The sequence below is a fragment of the Oryzias melastigma genome, linkage group LG4 (genome assembly GCF_002922805.2).
Source record: "Oryzias melastigma strain HK-1 linkage group LG4, ASM292280v2, whole genome shotgun sequence".
Classification (NCBI taxonomy): Eukaryota; Metazoa; Chordata; class Actinopteri; order Beloniformes; family Adrianichthyidae; genus Oryzias; species Oryzias melastigma.
The window spans coordinates 20,013,938-20,034,569 of record NC_050515.1 but is presented as its reverse complement, the minus strand read 5'-3'; the positions used below and the strand labels follow the sequence as shown (position 1 = coordinate 20,034,569).

Sequence of the window (20,632 nt, the reverse complement as noted above, 5' to 3'; positions counted from 1 at the left end):
CATGGGAACTTTGCTCTCACATGCAGTAAACCCTTAGAGATATAAAAAAATAATAACTTGGATTATGCCACCATTTGGCACTCTCTATTACCAATTAGTCAAATGGCTTTGTGAGCCTGATGAGATTGTCCATCAAAGACGCTTCCTGTCCAGGCTTGCAACACGCTTAACGATCCTTCCAACAGTAGGAATAGGGTCATAGTGAGTGTCTGAACTCAAACTTGATGGTCTACTGAAGAAAAACAAAGTGACAATAGGTGGTCAGGTGTGTCGTCCTTTATAAACAGTGAAAAGACCTGAGTCGGTGCCACGTTAAAGTCATGGCTTCCATTGAATTATAACTTAGAATGTATTTACACATATGTATAAATAAATACATCTTCAGGAATTTTATGCATATATATATTTTTATGTGATCCACTTCAAGACGTACATGCAAGGCTACATTCATAATGCATATCCAGTGTTGTTAAAGCCCTTATTGACAATGTTGGGATATTTTTGTTGTGTTTTTTTTTTTTTTTTTATCTTAGTTTATGACACCAGAGTGCTCAATCTGTGCCACAACAAGAATGTTTTTCCAGAAAGTATGTTGAATGAAATATGTGTATTTTGGAGAACAATAAGGACTTAAACCGCTGAATATGTCGATAATATTCGTGCTGGTTAAAATAGGAGTAAATAAAATCACATTGCTACATTCTAAGTACAACTATAGTGACATTTCAACATAGTATACCAACTTAAAGTACTCCATCTGGCTTTTCTTCTGTCAAACATATGCTGGTTAATATTGCTGACATTATAAAGGGTTAAATAACCTTCTTTGGTTGAAGACATTCACCAGAAATCTTTGAAAGAAAAAAAAAACGATCTGCTGGATGATTAGTCATTAAATGTCAGAGTCACTGCTCTAATGGGAAATGTCAAGTGCCAGAGCCGTCCAAGTTCTTTCTTCCCATATTTTCATCTGAAGCTTTTCAGGATCTCGGCGTGCGCACATATACATCTTTGTTATTATCACATGGGAAAAAAAAAAGAAAAAAATAGAGCCATCTTTGTATAAAGCTCCTGCTCTGTTTACAACTTCTTCTGAGATTCCCTCCTACTTTGTTTTCCCATCTTAGCAACGTGCAGCGCAGTGGCAGCCAAGGAGCTGCACCGCTGAGCCAACTAGTCAGCACTGTTCTGAAGGGATGGCTCCCACAGGAAGGATCACAACCCGAAAAAAGGTGGGGTTTGATCCAAGTCCAAAGAGTGCTGTTGTGCGAGTGTGAGAGATTGGTACGAACAGTTACGTGACGATCGTTAGAAATACAGTGTTGCACCATGAGACTATTTTTGTGCAGCAGAAAAAATAACTCCTGACATTAATCTGTGTAGTCAAAGTATATCAATCTCAGGTATTGCTGGTGTTTTCTTGTTAATAAAGAAGAAGAAAAAAACGCAAATCTCCTATGTGGAGTTTTGCTGGATGACAACGCAACCGCCAACTGTGCTTTGTCTGAGGAAGATTCAGCCATTTAAGGTGAACCTTCAAATCGCATGTTTTATTGTGGAAAAACTCCATCTATCTTGAGCTCTGGATGTCCGTGTTCAGACATATATCAGTACTAAGATTTATGTAAATGTGATCAAATTTAATGGCTTGTGTGTGCGAAGGGGAAGATTTATGGCGGAGGCAGCCTCGAATTGGAGCTATTTTAAGTATGTGAGCAAAAACGGACTGCATACGGTGTGTGACGGTTTACTTTTTTACAATCCAAGAAAATCTCAAAATGCTTCTCTTTTTTATTGGCAGACCAATAAAACATTAACTTTAAGATGTTAATTTTTTTGCAGTGTTTAGTAAGTGAAAACAACAATTTTTTTCCAATTTTTAAAGGGTTTGATGTTCACACAAACATTATTTTTCTGCCAATTTTTCTTTTCAAATCAGATTGTTGAAACACAGTCGATACATTTGGAAATTTTCAAAGAAACTTTCTGTTATCTTTGAATTTAACATGTTTCAAAGCAGTTTAGAAATTCAAAATTTGACTTTAGATTTTCTCAATGGACCTAATTTTGCTGGCACTCCAGGAACTTTCAAGTCAGGTGAGGAGACTGGGACATTTCAAAAGGCAGTTCTACATTTTTACTGATCTTGTTTGAAATTTAAAACAATTTTATTGAAAAAAAAAGGCCCTTGAGGTGTTCGGATTCCATTACAAGTTTATTGAAGGGGTTTCAATTTCTTTCTGATTGTCTTGGATGAACGATAATGAAAAATAAAAACTGCTGATTGAAACAACCCCAACCTCCCCACCCAAGCTCCTCAGATTCATGTTTGGCTTAGTTGACCAGGAGCTCCTGGTACTGCTCAGAGCGGAGGAAGCGAGCGAAGGAGTCTTTTTCCATCAGGGCGAAAATCCTCTTCTGAGCCAGGTCAAAGGTTGACGGGGAGAGATCCACCAGATTCCTCAGGGTCACATCCTTGGTGAAGTGATCGATGTTCACCTGCAGAGAGGAAAAATCCCATTTGATTAAATAGAAGCGGGACGATCTAATGAACAACAAACACGTGAAAAAGATGGATGTGAAATAGTAATTATGTCACAAAAAATAATTTAAACAAGAATTCATAAAATATTTATTGCAAAAAAGTGAAAATCACAATAACTGGAATCTGGTAAGAAAACATCAATTCTAATGGTCAAAATGAGCAAATATTTAAGGAAATTGTTAAATATCAGGAAAAAGTTAAATGCAGAATTTATAAAAAGATGGCATTTAAAACTGTTAATACAGGCCAGCCCAGTGAGAATGCTGGGAGATAAGATGGTTTTACTTTTTCGATGAAACGTTCTAAGAAACTGGATCTTTGCCTGTCAAAGGAGACTTTTGCGTCTTATTCAGGCAGCAAGCCGCAAGAGTGAGTATGAATGAAGCGACGTGGAAATCTTTGTTGGTGATTTTACATGTTAGCTAATGAGCTGTTGGATGTTGCCCGCTGTGCAGCACTCAGGACAGGCACTTCCTTCAAAGAAGCAGATTTAATTTTAGAAAAAAGTGTTTCCATTGGAGTATTGCAAAAAAATGTCCATTTCGATATGCCCCAGAAGCCACCTCCTCTATGCTCAAAAACGTTTTTTTTTTCAATAAATGCAAGTTTTCTTTTCGAAATTGTGGCGTTTCCATTAAGAGAATTTATTATCGAAAATCCAGTTTGCGCAATTCAGAGTTAATCAAAATCCAGCTGATTATTATACTATTAATTAATGAGTATTTCAGTTTTAATACATAGTTTTTTGCACCGTGTTGAAACAATCCTTGCTATCTCTGAGTTATTTGTGAAGCATATAACCAAGTGATAGCTTTATTTATTTATTTATTTTTTTGTGCTGGTGGAGGTGGTGGGGGGTTACAAAGCTAAAAATATTTTCAAATAAACTCAATTTTAAGTCCAAACCCCTTGTAGACATTAAAGTATAAAATATATCTGGATGGTAATGCAGTGTAATAAAGAGTTGTGTATACATTTCCCTCAAGTGTATATTTTTATCATCTGTAAACTGGCTGCTGGAATTGGTGTTTTAAAGTTTTACACATTATTTAAAGCCTCCAAGCAAAAAAGAGTATTCAAATACTTTTTTTTAATTTATTTTGGCTCAAACCTACAGTTTATTGATCAAAGTCAATGTTTGTACAACGTGTCAAATAATGAAGATAAAAGATATAAATATTTGGAATGGATGCCAGAGGTTGGACTTGTTTATGGTAGAATATAAAGCAGGTGAAACACATAAAGCATGAATATTTATGTCAAAGTCAGCAACAATTCCTTTGCTTTACTGTTCCATTATGTGTAATCCTCCACTGACGTTTTCTTTGGCTTCATTGTTGCAGCATGGAAATAAACATTTCAAAAGTGAACATTTATATTAGGATCCCATCCGTCTTAAATCTTTGACTTTTCCAGGTCTGAGCAAAGATGCCCTGATCTTCCTCACTCCAAACCACTTTCTTAAGCTTATCTCTGATGAGGTCGTGGAGGGGGTGTTCAAGAGGGCAGCCAGCAGATAAACTATTCCTGGACCAGCCCTGAGGCCTGTTTCCATTAGACTAGTCTTGTGCTACAAGGTGTGTAGGAGGTTTTCCAACCACACATTCGGACCACATCAGCTAGTTCCACTTCCTGCAGAGAGGTTGCTCTTAGATGTTTTTTCAAATGACTAAATGCTCATTTATTGACTCGGCTTTTCTGATCCTCTTGTCATTATCCTGAGCTCCAAACCAAAGCCTTATAACAGCTGCTAAATCAAAACTTATTGCATGAACCTTAGCAACCCTGACATAGACCAAACATGTCCCCACGATTCCCTCCTCCTTCACACACAGAGAAAACAAAGACCTTTCAACTCTTCACCTAAGGTAGCAGTTATTTCCAGGCCTGAGGACGACAGTCTGATCTTTTTCTGATAGGACGGCTCGCAATTAAAGCAGAGAAATCTCACTAAATGTTCTAACTTTAAGAAAGGATCACATCATCTGCAAAATGTGGAGTTTTTATAGCTGTGATGGACAAAAGTGTCTTTAAACTTGTGAAAATCCTTTGTAAACCCTTTTGAAAAAAAAAAAAAAAGTTTTAATCAGGAACTTCTACATATACATACCAGACCAGCACCAGAGATCATTTTCTTGATGTGGCATCAATAAGGTAAATTAGCGATGTGCGATATTAGCGATCAATATTGCGATGATGATATGACTTGCAATACATTAACAGATAGCAAAAACAACTAATACATCATTTTCATTTCACTGCAACAGTTTTAATAATAAAAAAGTCACCATGACATTAAACTCCAAATGGTGCTCATCTAAATGAGAGGTGGCAATCTGACATAAAAGGGTTCCATTGATTGGTCAAGGACCTGAAGGGGGTTAATCCGATTGGTCAAATGTGTAACAGGCTTTATTTGATTTGTTAAATACTTTAAGGTGCCATGATTTTTTTTTCAGCATGTGCGTAAACATTTGAGGTAACCATTTATTGCAGTTTACGCTGTCTTTTGCGATATACGCATATCACACGGGCTGATATCGCGATAATGGTAAACTTGCGATTTATTGTACAGGCCTACATTTTTCCATTTTTTTTTTTGTTTCTGGATTTTGCCCAACACATTCTTGACACATGTCGAGTCGCTCCCTCGCATGTTGAAAATTCATCTGTTACTTTCTTAAAGTGGCAACACCTACTGCTAAATTAAAATCTCCAAGCTCGGAAAGTTAGCCAAAAACAAACATATCTGGAACGTTTCTTTCGCAGAAAAAGGCAGTGAGGAAACAGAAGAGTCTTTGACTACAAAATAAAAGGAAGCTGCATTTAACAGACAAAAACCAGGAGTCTTTACTCCAAATATGGATTTATTGCGACAGTTATTCCCATAAAAATAATGCATAATTTTTCAGCAACTGGGTGTCTAACGTTACGAGGTCGATGCTAATTTAATTTCATAATTACAATGAAATTGAACTAAGAACAGTTTTAGTTACTTTTTTTTTTCATCCGTCCCACCTTAAAAGTTGAACGACGCTGAAGCTGTCGTCTGATTTTTTAGCTTCCACTTTAACAGTTATGGGTTAGGGGGAAAATCTTTATCACATCACATTTTAATGATTCCTACATGAAATCTAGTTTAAAAATACATTTGAAACCAACTGCAGTTATTTTACAGAGGATAAAGATAAGCTTTACCCTGAATATTTTAGGAAAACTCAAAAGCTAAAAAAAAATATTAGACACCTATTTCAGCCTTGTACAGGCCAGTCCATGAAAATACTGTCTGACAGTAAACTGTGGCTTGAAAAAGGCTGGGGACCACTGCTTTAAAGGATTGGTGATAACAATAATTTTTCCTCTTTTTTCTGGTTAGAACTCATTTTCTTTGGAACTGGGGTTCTTCGCTGAAATGAACCAATGTTGTCAACGTCTGATGGTTTGACAGTCCATTCAAGCATGACGCAAATGGAGCCCTTCAAAGCTGTTTGTTTAGGCATTCCCTTTGGAAGTGTGTCTACTCAACTGTGTACAAACACCGTTAATGGAATCGATTTGAACAAAAGACTAAATGACAGAAGTATCTGACCTCTCTGGGTCCCTCAGACTGGATGAAATCCTCATAGATCTTCTTGGCCTTGGCTGCCATTTTCACTGGGTTCTTGGTCTTCTTGAAGTCCTCACAGGCCATCCAGAACTCGATGTTCTCATCACTGAACTCAGACTGCAGGTAGCTGCGGAAAGCTGCCAGACCATCTAAAAAGTAAGAGGGAGAAATGTTTCAGAGAATTTATATTTCTGCAGTTGCAAACACCACAAGTGCAGCATCAAGAAACACATTTCCTCTTTATGCACAAACCTGCTTTCATTTTGTTGAAACAAGTTTATTTATGAAAAAAGTACTACATCATCTTTCCACCACTAAATTGCCACAATAAATACATGAAATGACAATTTCGGTTTATAAAAATAGCTCTAATACACCCACACTTTTTCCTTCCCACAAGAGGACAACATGTAAGTCACAAACCAAACTTCTATAAAACATTTCACTGTGTCGTTTGGGTTGGCTCTACTGCCTCACAAATGCCAGAAACTGAATGTCAGCACGAGCATTTTTCCATTACAGTTGAGTCAGGTTTGAGCGGCGAAACATTTACATAACAAGACACCAAGACGGCCTTCAATTGATTTATGGACCTGGCGTCGTTGCACGGCTCTTGTTTGAAAAGGTTGCGTGTGATTTTCAGAGGTAAAGTAGTGGAAACTCTTTCTAAACTGAGGACTAAATTACAGAAGATTGTTGCTGTAGAAAATGTGAGCGCATACCATGTCATTCTTTTCCTCTCTTTCTTTCTTTTTTAATAAGAAGCATAACAATGCTTTGAATAGAAAACGAATCAAAACGAAACAAGCTTTTTAAAAACACTAATTTTTTGGAAGAAATTTTGCATTTCAAATAAATATAAGAAAAAAGACAAAAACTTTCAATGAAAAGTGCTTAAACACAACAACAAAAGCCACCACTCACTTCAGTCAGGAGCATTGTAGTTTAACACAATGCTTGTGAGAGCTGCAATTGTCTGAAAAGCATGTGCTGCAGATGATAAGCGCTCTGCTCTGGCTTCAGGCTTTATCTTCCATCTAAATGGGCTAGCCTGGATCAAAATAGCATGTAGCGGTAATCAAGCTCAAGTTGTTGTTTTTTTTTTCAGCAAACCTTTAGTACAGGGACACACAAAAAGAAAACACTCATTCACACACTTTTATGCTCAAATGTTTTGGGCACATATTCATGTCTGTGGTTTCACATTTCAACTAAAATAAAATAAAAAAAAACATAAATGTCTGTCATGAAAACATAAATGTGCGTCACTTAATGTAATTTGTTATATTATAAGTGGGGGCAGTTTCCAGTATTAAAGACCCACTCCAATGAAAATTAGGTTTTGAACATGTTCTTAAGTATTTTAAGCTTAAAAATTGCATTCTGAATATTTCTTTATTCACATTAGTTTTGTTTCCACTGAGAAGTTCGGTCCGGTCCAGTTATGAGTGGAACAGTACAGTCCAGTTAATTAAGCCTTGCTTCTACCGACCAGTTTGTTTTCGTGGCTCAAGCGTGGTGTAGACCGCTAGCGTGCTGCTAGCTAACCCTGTATCACACTGTCACTGTCACTGTCACTGTCACTAATTTCCACAGCAGACTAGGCTTTGCTAATGTTTACAAAAGAGAACACAGGAAAATGAAAAAACCCGAATGCTAACAAACTTTAGCTTAAATGAGCACTATATTCGCATTTTTTAATGTCGTCATAACTTTCTGCCAATCAACAGGTGGCTACAGCGGCTCCGCCCACATCACTCCATTGCACTTTTCAATGGACCTACAAAAGATAGGGGTCACCAAAAGGTATGGGTCAGTACTGTTTAATGGGTTAATTTAAACGCTCAAACTCCCAGACCGGGCCGTACCGGAGCGCTCAGTGGAGACAAGGCTTTTGTGGTGATTCAGATGAAATAATGCAGTTGGAAAAAGCTTGTAGTTGTGACGTTGAAGCTACTTCAGCAAGTCACAAGCTCCCTGCTCAGCTCCATTCTGATGCATGCGCTTGTAGACAAATAGATCCATGTATGTCTTCATTTTCCTTGTCTGAGCTTGAATCTGTACAGCTGGATAGCTATGTTATTGCTCACCAGTTTTGTTGTACTGGTTGTTAGGTTTTGGGTGTGAGGGGATTTAAACTACCAGGAAAGAGTGTAAACAAATGGGTGATGAGGAGGCAAATATCGAATAAACTTTGGGCACCATATGCAGAAACTTTAGAAAGTTTAGAAAACTATATTTTTTTGGCTAATCATAATCACTAAAAAAAAATACTAGGAACGATTTTACCATAGATCAAGAGATGATCGGAGTGGAACTTTAATAAACTGAGGCTTTAGAGAGAATTTGCAGAAGTTCTAAAGAAAACAGTTTATCCAAAATCTCAAAATCCAATTTTAGCAGCAGCAGAGCTATAAATCAGCCTAGGTGGAACCATTTAGACTTTGCCCTGGAGCTGTTACCACAACACGTAACCTTTACGGGTCGGTGTGCACACACAGATGCATACAAGCATTAATTAAAGCACGCAGAGACAAGACAAACATGTCCGCTGATGCTGAAGGAGCTACTTAGGAAGGTCTTTTGCCACCCACTGAGCTCTGCAGAGAAGAGGCTTCTCTGGGAACATAAAGCAGCTGCTCACTGACAGCTGTGTGTGCATCTACATACACCGCCGTGACATAAGTCACTTATTAGCAGAGTGGAGCTAAATACTATTAACAATCACTGTTAATCATCAGTCTTTCCTGCATCCTGTTGGGGGGCCACACAGATGCAAAAAAGGTCAAGAAAGTCGATTTCGTACAGTTTTTTTTTTTTTTTTTTTTTTTTTTTTCAGAAATGTGATGTTGTAAGGCTTCAAATAGGGAAACACCAGTTTCTCTTAGACAAGTCAAATTCTCTTAAGATATTATTACTCCTTATTTTTAATAAAACATTTTTTTTCTAAAAAATGACAGTTTTAAGAGTTAAGATTAGCCTTGCAGGGTCATTTCAGGTATGAAAACCAAACAAAAAGTCCAGACTCCATGTTTTTGGCCTGTTTCCAGTAATATTTTTAGCATTTTTTTTTTTTTAGCAAATTCTCTAATTTAGAAAAACCTTTAACATACTGTACTCTACTAGACTGACACTTGTTTGCTTTTGCAAAAATGTATTGATAAGGCAATATTTTGTGTGACATTATGTCTTAGTCTATAATAAACACTGTTTTTTGCTATACACATTTTTAATATTAAGACAGCATTAGGGCAAGTTTACAAACAAAATTATTTTTACTTTAAATCTTGTAAATTTACAAGAAAAAAGTCATAACTGTTAAACTACAAGAATAAACATGTTTTTTTATGACTTTGAAAGTCATAGGCTAAATGTATGACTTTTTCTCGTAAATTTACTAGATAAAATGTTGTAAATTTACAAGATTTAAATTAGTAAAATTGTGAAATTTAAAATCGTAAATTTTGTAAGATTGAAAGTTGTGATTTAAGAGATTAAATGTTGTAAATTTACAAGTTTAAAAGTCATAAATTTATGAGATTAAAAGTTTTAAATTTACGATGTTAAAAGTAGTAAATTTGCAAGATTTAAAGTTGTAAAGTCACAAGGTTAAAAGTCGTAAAGTTACCCCAAATAATTTTGTAACACGTGTTTTTAATTTTTTTTTGGTGGCTCTAATACACCGTCGTAAATATTATTAAATCAACAGCTGTTGAAAAAACAAATCTTTTTTAAGACCCAAGCTTTCACTTTTACATTTTTCGGTGGAAAAAGTACATTTTATTATGAAAAAGGGAAACCCTGAACATAAACATTTAATGTGGCAGGTTTTACAAAAATCTCAAACGCACTGGGTCAGCTGTACCTGTTTAAACTTCACTTCTAATAAAAAGTATAGCTAAATGCTTATAAATGCATGTTTTGAGTTTCCATATTTAAATGTTCATGTTCACGCACTGATATGCAAGTTTCTACGACATTAAATGCGTGTTGTTAGTCAAACAAGATCAAACTTTGATCAATCAAGAACTCTGATTTGGTGGTGACGTCCGCTTTAATTAACATTTCAAATTTGACCATAGTGGGACAATTAATAATTGCAGTTTGTGCCTTGACAAAGTTATGACACTATTCATATATCGGAATAGAGCTGTGAAAGAAAAAGATTTGCGATATTTGCACCATTTAGACATTTCACACCAAGCCTCTTCCAACTGTAAGTGGCGGACATGCGCTAGTAAGTAGAAGAAAATAAATAAAAAATAAAAAAAAGAGGCAATGCTGGCACCTTTATACATTGTTTATGGGAATGCTCATTTGTTGACCGTTTTTGGTTAAAGGTACTAGACATACTCAGTGATTGGTTGGGAAAAATTGTACCACACTGTCCAAGTTTATGCTTTTTGGGGGATAGAGACAAGATGACGGATATACCAGATGGGAAATTTTCCGTCCTGATGGTGACAGCCAGGGTTATTCTCAGACACTGGAATACCCCACAAATTTCACAGATCAAAGTGTGGATAAATACGATGACAAAAATGGCATCGTATGAATGTATGTTAAACAAATTAAAAAAGTGGAGACCCTACCACAGTGTTAATTTGTGACTCTTTCTGGTCCCATATTATTGTATACGACCAACAAGGTGAATGCTTCCAACATATACCATTTGCTATTTATTTCTAACTTGTCATGTTTAAAATTTACTCGTTTTTGCCTTTATATAATATTCTGATTTAAAATAGTACACTGCTTTGTTTTGTTCTTTTTTTTTATTTTGCTCTGCCCTTCTTTATTATTTATTTATTTTTTTGTCTTGTTTCATGAACCTGTCCTGTAAAATGCCATATATGTTACTTTTGTAATGTTATTTGGTAAGTTAAAACTCAATAAAAACTTGAGCTGAAAATAAAAAAAAAAGAAGCCCCTCCCTGCTTGTCCAGTGTGAAGACAGTTTGTCACGATGCCTGTGTGTAGGTAGCATAACAGGCAGACAGCAGGCGTTCGGAAAGGCTCGAGTTCCCATCTGACACTTATACTGCTAGCAGGATGAACACCGCAGCTTCAGACTGTATGACATAATGACGGTGGATGTGGTGCTTTTGAATCAATCACAGATCTACAGAAAAAGCCCCAGAGACTCTATATTGGCGTTCTGTGGCTTTTTGCAGATGACAAAATGGTTCTTGAATGTAGTATTAGATGACTGCTCAAAGGATAAGGATGAATACAGGATGAGATACACATTTACATGAATAAATTCACTTTTTTAGGTTTTTTTTTTCTGGAATAAAATAAATCGTTTGGTTTTTACCTGGTAAAAGAAAAAAAACTTTAATAAATGGCAACTTTCAAACAACTGTTTTCTCATTGCCTATAGGCTTACCAATGATGCCCTGCTGCTCACATACCAGCTCCATAAAAGCAGAGCTTTTTATGCCAGGCAGAAAAAAACATGAGCATCACTGTGGATGTCCATTAATCTGAGAAAGGCTGTGGGGCCATGTCCAAACAATTTGGAGTCCATCAATGTACAGTGAGAAAGATTATTCACAATCAGAAAGTATTCAAGGCTGCTGGCAGTCTTCCCAGCAGCTGATGTTCCATGCAATCAGACCAGCCATCAAAAAAAAGAAAAAAAAATCAAAAAAGGAACAACATGAACATGTGTGCAGATTTGAAAAACAAAGGATGAAGTCGTGAACACTCATTGGTTACCACCATACAGGGAGGTTTACCAAAACTCTTCCCAAAAGGCTTAGTCATCTAAAGTTGCACATTTAAAGTTCTAAAGCTGAGAAAGATGATCGAACTAAATGTTTTATGTTGACTCACGTCACTTCCAATCAGAATAAAAGGTTTTTATTTTTTTCAGGCTGAATTTTTGAGCTCCTTTAGGAACGGATGGTTTGTGGTTTTTGGAAGAACACTGAGCAAGTGCATGGAAGTAAAAAAAGAGAGAAAGACCTACAGCTGTTATTCAGAACCCGGTCCAGACTCTCACGCCACTGAGCAGCCTCCTCAGGGATAGGCCTACACAAAAACAAAACACAAAGATTCATCATCTTTAAAACGTTGCTATTATTTGGACCATAAATATGTGTTGCTGAACAGAAGACAAGCAGGTGAAGGGGTGATACAGGAAATCATCAAGGAAAAAGCCATAACTTTCTCATAAATTCAATTTTGATTCATTTTTTTTTAATTTTCTATTGATTTGAAAGCTTCTATTTTTATTTTATCCATGGGTGGAGCTAAGGGGGGAGGGGCTTGGGGTGGCAGCTACCCTTCAAAAAATTATTGTCAAATATTAAGAAATCATCTAAACAAGTTTTTTTTTTTTTTATTAATTGCGAAATAACTATTTTTTAACTGAACTCTTTAGCCCCTCACATGATTTGAGAAGAGAAAATTTGCAAGAGAAAATTCTTATTTTTGGAAAACTTGTTTAAAAAATTATTTTAACACAATTTGAAATGTGTATTTGTTATCTTTTAAAAGGCCTCTCACTCCCCAAATGTTCTTGCTCCATCACTGATTTAATCTAAAAATCAGTCATAAAAAGGAATTTCACTCACCTGAACAAGGTGTCATTAATTTTTTCTTCTTTTTTTTTTTTACATTTTTCATCAATAAAATAAAAAGTTTTTAAATACTTTTTAATTGTGGTTTTTTTTTTTTTACAGGATCAACACCTCAAGTTTCCACATTTACAGGTATCATGATGTGATTTGGCGCTGCGGGTGGGAGCGCTTCAGCTCCTGGGACCTGCTGTTGAGCCAAACTACACAAAAAAGATCTTGAAAACAAGAAAAACAAATAGCACCGCCTCAGCTTGAGCTCTTTTTACTCTCCAACAAGTGAGGGGTGACTCGAAGGTGAGTGTTTAATATCCTTAAGAAAAATGCCCCTCCAGGCGGTCTTTTAAAGATGCCTGTTGTTCCTCTGTGGAGGCCACTCGGCTACTTTGATCTTTCCCCCGGCTCAATTCTACCACTTCACCTTTGCTTGTCTGATCATTAATCTCTGTGGATGAAACACTCACTTCTGCAGTTTCTCCGGCTTCTTCTCAGTCTTCTCCGGGTAGGGGATGATGAGGTCGATGGCATTTTCTGGCTTGTTCAGAAAGACTCCCAATTTTGTCTTGATCTCTTTAGCCCTGGATGGAAAGCAAAACTTTTGTTCATCTTAAAATCAATTTGAGCTTCTGTGTCTTTTCAAAATAAGATAGACAGAATTCAAAGTTTTTGAATACTTTTATTTTGAAAGGACTACCTTAAAAAACAAATCGTTCTTAAATATTTTCTTTTTATGTCTACAGGTTTAATTTCATGTGTTTGTCAATACCTGAACAATCAGCATGTAAACTGTAAAAATTTAAAGAAAAAAAAAAATTAAATTTAAATTAAAACTCGTAATAAATCATAATAGAGAAATACACTTATTTGACTCAAACTACAGTAAATTGTGACATTTTGAAAAAAAAAACACTTTTTTTCTTCTAAATAAAAATAAAATAAAGTTCAGATCAGACGGGACAGGTAAAAGGCAGTGCAGTGTCATCATTCTCACCTTTCCAGGCAGGTCTGAGGTAAGGCAGCTAATCCTTTACACATTTTCCAAAGTGTTCAAGTTGCGATGTTCAAGAGTGACTTTAGTTTTCCTGCTTGCCAGCTGTGAGTCTGTGAGTTTCCTCTGCTTTCTGACTCCGGCGTTCAGCTCAGAAGGAGTTTTATACAGACGCCCTTTGGGCTGTGGGCCAGCAGCTAAGCCAATCAGACTGGAATGTGAGCAGCAGCAGCGGCAGATGAGAGGCCTGGCTGATGAAGGATGGTTTTTCAGTCCGAGATAGTTGTTGGCTTTAAATGATTTTAATTAGAACACTAATCTTACAGCAGTCAATCATTTTACATGTTATTATTGTGTTATTAGTCTAATTTGAAACACATTTTCAAAATTTGACTTCTTGCCACAACAACAGTAATAAAAAAAGAGTTATAGAGACAACATTCAAAGTAGATTCATGTTTAAGTTTTTTAAACTACAATATATTCTGCACTATAGAGAAGTATAAGTCCCACCATCAATGTTATAGTCTATTTTTGAACTTGCACATAGGAAGCAATAGCGTATTTACAAGACCTGTAACTCACAACCTTGTTTGTAACACAAGATACAGCTAAAACAAACATTACTCTGACAAAGCTAACTTTCAACCTTTGTAATAATGCATAAAAAAACAGGAAAAAAGACAGACGTTAGCCGCGTTAGCATGTTCACAATGCCTGTACCTCCCAACCTTGTTCGCAATTTGTAAAAAAGAGACTGATTCCACTAAAACAAACGCTACCGTGACTATGCTAACTTCAAACCTTGTTCGTAACACCATCCATCCATCCATTTTCTTGACCGCTTCTTCCCTTTCGGGGTTGCGGGGGTGCCGGAGCCTATCCCGGCTACTGAAGGGCGAAGGCGGGGTACACCCTGGACAGGTCGCCAGTCTGTCGCAGGGCTGTTCGTAACACGTACAATTAAAATAAGTTTGTCAAAACTACACAATAGCCATTGTAGCATATTGACAATAACACCCAAAACTGTGACTATGCTAACCCTCAATCTTGCTAGTAACACATAAGAAAAAAAAACAAAAAAAAGTCCAACACTGCTACAGGTTAGCGGCGTCGGCTTATTTACAACAACATGCAAACTCAAAAAGACAGGCGACATTTTGACAGAGCTTCATTTTACTCTCAAAGTTGCTTGAGCATCTTTAAACACAACCAGAATTAATCTGTATATTAAGACACTCCAGATTTAAGGCACACCGATGTTTTTTGAAAAAAAAAAAACTTAAGTGTGCATTGTATATTGCGGAAAATATGGTAGATGCAGAAAGAAGCTGTGAGTTTTAGCTTCATGTAAGTTCCTCATATTTTTAAAAAACTCTACAATTTAGATCAAGAAAAGAAATGTCAATTTTCAGGAGACAATAAATATTTTTAAATGAATCATAATTACTTTTAATTCCTGGTTCAGAGGACCAGAGCTGATTTTAATCACTGCAGGTTTGCAGCTCGTGTCAGATTTACTTACACAAATGAACGCCAGACTCCCACTAACAGGTTTAAAAGCTAGAGAAGTGTTTACATTTGTGTTTAACATGGCCTGGCTTAAATGTAGGGCACGTCCAGATTTTATCTGTGATGGATGATCAGAAACAGAACAAGCTGACACTAGATTAGTCACTTCAACCTGATATTTTCCTCTATAACATTGCATTTTTCTGTAACAGCAGAACTTCTTTAATTTTGATGTAACTGTAAAGGAGTAAACATATAATATTTATAAATTGAAATGAAATGTGTATTCAAAGTCTAAAAGAAGTACAAATACTTGTCGTAAAGGTAAACTTTACCACACAAAATGTTTAAAAATTTGACTAGAAATATAAAACAGCAGGGGTAAAATTAAGTTGCAATGGTTTAAAATTGAGTTGAGTTCAGACAATAGAGATAAAACTGATGAACAAACTCATCAAGATCTGACTAATTTAGACATTGTTTTCAACATGTGTCAGTCTGTATAAAAATGTTTTTTTTTTTGTAGGCAGCAATTTTTTTCTTTTTTTTCTTTTTTTTTTTCTTTCTCAAGTTATATATATGTTCGATCACACTAAAGTTTCTTAATGCAAACTGTTTTTGGTCTCCTCCCTTTGAAACATTATTTATTCATTGAGAACCCCACACTACATGAAGGTTCAAATGCATCATCATAGAATTTATAAGGAAATGGATTGACTCTTGAGTGATGTCACCCCCTGGTTTGCATTTGGTTAATTAATCTTACTTTGTTTTAAGACAGCTAGAGGAAAAATACTTGACATTGAAAGAAAATTCAAATTAACAACACTTAGAATTAAAAATACTTATGTATTATGTGCATCACTTCTATTAAAACGGTTAACAGTGGTCCTAAAAAGCTAACTTAAGATCAGACCAACGTATAGTCATTAACAACATGTATTAACTTTATTTTGAATTTACCTTGACCTATCTTTCAATTCAAAATCTGTGTTTATTATGTATATCTAGCGTAATGCTATTAAGTTTCTCTGATTTTCCTAAGAATTGTCTCTCTAGCTGAATAAATATTCTGGATGTTTTCAAGTCATTTGTGTATATGCCTTGTATTGTTCCTTAGCAACCTGGTATTATTGTGTTTTTTGTGTTTGGAGTTGATGATTTTCACCCAATTCATTAACTCACAACAATGTGGGTTTCACATGAAGGGGAAAATGTTCAGCTCAAATGAGGCATAAATCCCATAGGTAGTGTCAATACTTAATGTTTACCATCAGTAATATATCAACGTTCATTCTGGCCTTCAGTGGACATGTAGTTCACGTTGCCCCAACAATGTATTCTTACAAAGAAGGGTTTTTTTAGGGCATACGTGTTCAATTCATACGTTCTCAGAGGTCTAAATTTTCACATTGATTTCATGAGAAAACATGTTTTTAGCAACAAGTTTGAAGTTTTTTAGGATACACAAATGAACATTCAGGGTTGCAGTTGTGCCGTTGTGTGTTCATGAAAAACAAGAACATTTTTAGACAAACACTTTCCTTCATTTTTGTCAAAACGACATGTAGACCCTGTTTTATGACAAGCTCATGACTTCTTGTTTGATTCCACATCTGTGTCACAAAAACTTTAATACTAATAAATTAATAAAATATTTTTTCTTTAATGAGATTAAAGAAACAAAATGAAAAAGCCTTTATTTGGGTAGTATTGCAATTCAGGCATGGAGGTGGTGAGTTTGAGAAGAGGGTGTTATTTGGGTTCAAGAAGACTGATCAATATTCCAGTGGCAATGCTAGGGAACCGTCTCTCAGTTAGTCGTAATTCTCAAGTTTCCGTGTCTTTTCCCAGTAGATAGCAGGGTGCAGGTGATGGTGGAAGTTTTTCGTCACTGATGAGTCAGCGAAAGCTTGCAATGGTGTCCATACTCTTACACGTAAACTTTGGGTCTTCAAGGAGTAAAGCACCATTAAGTATACACCATTTACCTTTTAGGAAACGTCATTGCTGCTGAGCATTCTTGACTACAGTGTGAAGCTGTCCATTTGAAGTCCTTAGAGATGTGAGCTTCCAGGAATTTTTTTATTGAATTTTTTTTATCCCTGAAATGGACTGGCTACCTATCAAGGGTGTATCCCACCTATGCCCAACAGTAGATCGGACAGGCTCCAGCAACCAGGTGACCTCAAAAAGGGATTCAACAGGAAATGGATGAGTGAATGAAAATTCTCTATGCACAGTAGTGTTGTCCATGACCAGCTCCTTCGTCTTTTTGATGTTGAGAAACAAGTTATGCACTTTATCTCTGTTGAAAGACTCACTGTGAGTCCTACCAGGAATGTCTTATCTGCATATCATAAACTTGATGTGCTAGGTAGTGGCTCAGTTATTGGTTTGCATGGTGACTTGGTTCTGGACACCTTCCTGGAGAGGTGTGGCATGTCCCACTGGGCGGAGGCCCTGGAAAAGACCCAGGACACGCTGGAGAGACTACATCTCTTTGTTGGCCTGGGAATGCCTCGGTGTCCCCCCAAAGGAGCTGGAGGAAGTGACCAGGAAGAGGGAAGTCTGGGCAACTTTGCTTGGACTGCTGCCCCCGCGACCAAGTCCCGGATGGATGGATGGACAGATGGATGGATGGCAACTTGGAGCAGAATCCCCACATAGCCTTGTAAGGATCAGGTACTGACCATGACAGGAGATGACATGTGGCTGTCTATGCTCTTTGCCTGTGGGCGATGAGGGCAACCATGACTGCTAAGGACAGAGCTGGTCAATAAAAAGCATTCTTAAAGCCATCCCCAGTTTCTCTTAGTGATTCAGATTGATGCGGATGGAGTGGAGTGGATAGTTGAACATTCTGGATGGCTCTAATCTGTTTGCTTTGAATGTCGACTGATAGGGGTACAAAGTATTTCATGAGCACTCGAAGGGGATTGAGGACATAAGTCTAAAAGTCCTTGAAGCTGTCTGTGCTTTAGTTTCTAGGGACAGGAGGCTGATTTGAGGCCAGGGGGGAGCGTTGACAAGCAGCAGGGAGAGGTTTCCGATCTGTGTTGAGACTGCAGAAAGATGGGAGGTAGAGGCTTTTGAGGCCTTTGATAGTTCCGCCGTTTGGTCCTTTAACTTTCCCTGGGTTCACTGACCTTAGCTCACAAGTCCTCTGATGTACTTAAGAGTGTGTGGAGGTGTGTAAATACAGCGTGTGGGTCTGTGGAGGGCCTTGCTGCCTAAAAACAGGCAAAAAAGAGGTTATTGTTGTAGGAAAGCTTTGGTCGGCTGTTTCATGCCTCTAACCTGAGGGTGTAGTTGGATCCACAGTAGTTTCTGGACCACATATTTCCATCTATTTGTACTACAATCAAAATTCTGACCCTTTGTAGATGTTAATAAAACCAGCTTTATATTCAATAATCTCTTTCGATCTAGATGAGCTTTTCATCACTGCCATTAAACACAGCCTCATTTATCACTTTGCACGTTTGATGAACTGCGAGAAAGCTATTGCTTTAATATATGAAACTGTTCTGTCAGATATCTTTGGTAGATAAAAGTTTAATTTTCCTATGAATATGCAAACATTCATGAAGGGAAGCAGAAGAGAAGCCTTTATCTTCCAGCAAAAGATCAAGATCCCATGCAATACTTAGTTCTAATTCATGGATTATTGACTGACTTGAGTTTTAGTTGATTTAATGCCTGTACAGAACATTGAAAGTAAACAGTCAAATTTGCAATGAGGATGAACCCCATGAGATAAGAAAATCTAGATGCATGAGCCAAAAAAGCCCTGGAAAATTCTAATTTCACACAGTTTAGTGTTTCTGATGAACAAATAAACTGTGACGGGTTCCAAAGAACATTCAACTAATGGAAAAAAAGCTTGCCAAATAAGCCTGGTATGCACTTTTGCTAGTGATTTCAAGGATTTAGCCAATGTAGGGGATCAGCTTGTAGGTGTCACGGTTTCTGAAAGTGCCGGTTCTGTTTCTGATTGTGCTGCAGGCATATAACGCAGGCTTGACGATTATGAAGCTGCAGAATGGATCGTCACAAGCGACTAAAACATCAAAGTGAACCCGTGCCAGAGTTTTAATCATTAAACTATGAACACAGCCTGATGCAGAGCCAGAAACTTTAATGACAGTGTTTTTTAAGTCTATTTTAAAAATGCACCCATATGTGCTTAAGTATATTTATGAGGAGAGTGTAATCAAAAGCATGTTTTTTTTTCCAAAAAGATATAATATTAAAACAAAATCAATTGACATAATTGACAGGGATTTATCAGTTGTATGATAGGTATACTGTATACCTCAGACTATACTATAAGTTGAAATAAGAAGCTCTTTTAAAGTCCTACTATTTCAACGAAGCATTGTGGTGGGAGAGTAATGGTTTGGGCTTTTTTCCAAGGACAGGGCCAAGGAATTTAAGTTGTGAAAAACCTTTATGTAACCAAGTAAGACCCACTAAGTTGAACAGATATCTCTTTTATGCTACGCTGACACAAGGTGTGTGATGCACATCCAAGAACAGGGTTTGTGAAATGGTTTGATGCAAACTGTTAAAGCGGTGTAAATCTCATAACTCTTGCTCCAGCCTTTTTTCTTTCACAGCTCTATTCCGATATAAGAAAGATTAGTGTCCAGCCGGGCACAAATCGCAATGAATAATTTCTCTTCCATAATCAATGGAGTTTATGGTTGGCACTTCTATGAATTGAAATGGATGACATTCATGCTTCTCCACTAAGTCCCCTGATTGGTCAAAGTTTGACCTGATTTAACTTATGTGTGTTTATCGACCACAAGTTTTATAAGTAAAGCTTGAAACTTGTAGAAACTAACTAGCTATCTAACTAACGTAACTATGTGTGCACGCAAGAGTTTTGAACATTTTACATAGAGTTGTCATTGGAAGAGGTCACCTGAAAGCGCATTACTGAAGGACCTAGCTTTACAATGGTGGGGGGAAAAAAGCAAATAGATAAGAATTAAAAGAGAACTTCACAAGGCTAAACCTACAAAGATAATATTTAGACAGTGTAGCTTTAACAGGGTGTTTCTTTTGAATATTTTTTTACCATTTTAGTTCCTAAAACTATACAAGTAGTACTATACGAGTTTGTAAGTTGTGTGATCTATTATAATGCATTTTTTTTAAAGCACAAAATTACATTTTTGAACGTTTAAAAAAAAAAGAAGAAAAAACGAAATTACACCCATATGTGCTACTTACAACACTGCATGTAAAGCTGATTTAATCAGGTAATTAGTGGTTGGGGCTTTGAGCATGAAAGAGCCATATTTCATTATGCAGCACTTTTTTAAGAGAGAAACATACAATGTATTTTACAATGAGCAAGAAAAAAAAAATAAATAAAAGCTAAAA

At 36.6% G+C, this 20,632-nt stretch overlaps 1 protein-coding gene across 1 annotated transcript; it reads right to left on the bottom strand.

Annotated features, from left to right (window-relative positions):
* Positions 1-261: 261 nt before the first annotated feature.
* Positions 262-13,878, bottom strand: LOC112150805 (regulator of G-protein signaling 5). Its single transcript, XM_024279299.2, has 5 exons — positions 13,728-13,878; positions 13,201-13,314; positions 12,127-12,188; positions 6,135-6,301; positions 262-2,499 (listed from the first exon to the last, which is right to left on the bottom strand). Exons 1-5 carry the CDS (start codon positions 13,769-13,771, stop codon positions 2,335-2,337), a joined length of 552 nt encoding a protein of 183 aa, XP_024135067.1. The 5' UTR covers positions 13,772-13,878; the 3' UTR covers positions 262-2,334.
* Positions 13,879-20,632: the final 6,754 nt, after the last annotated feature.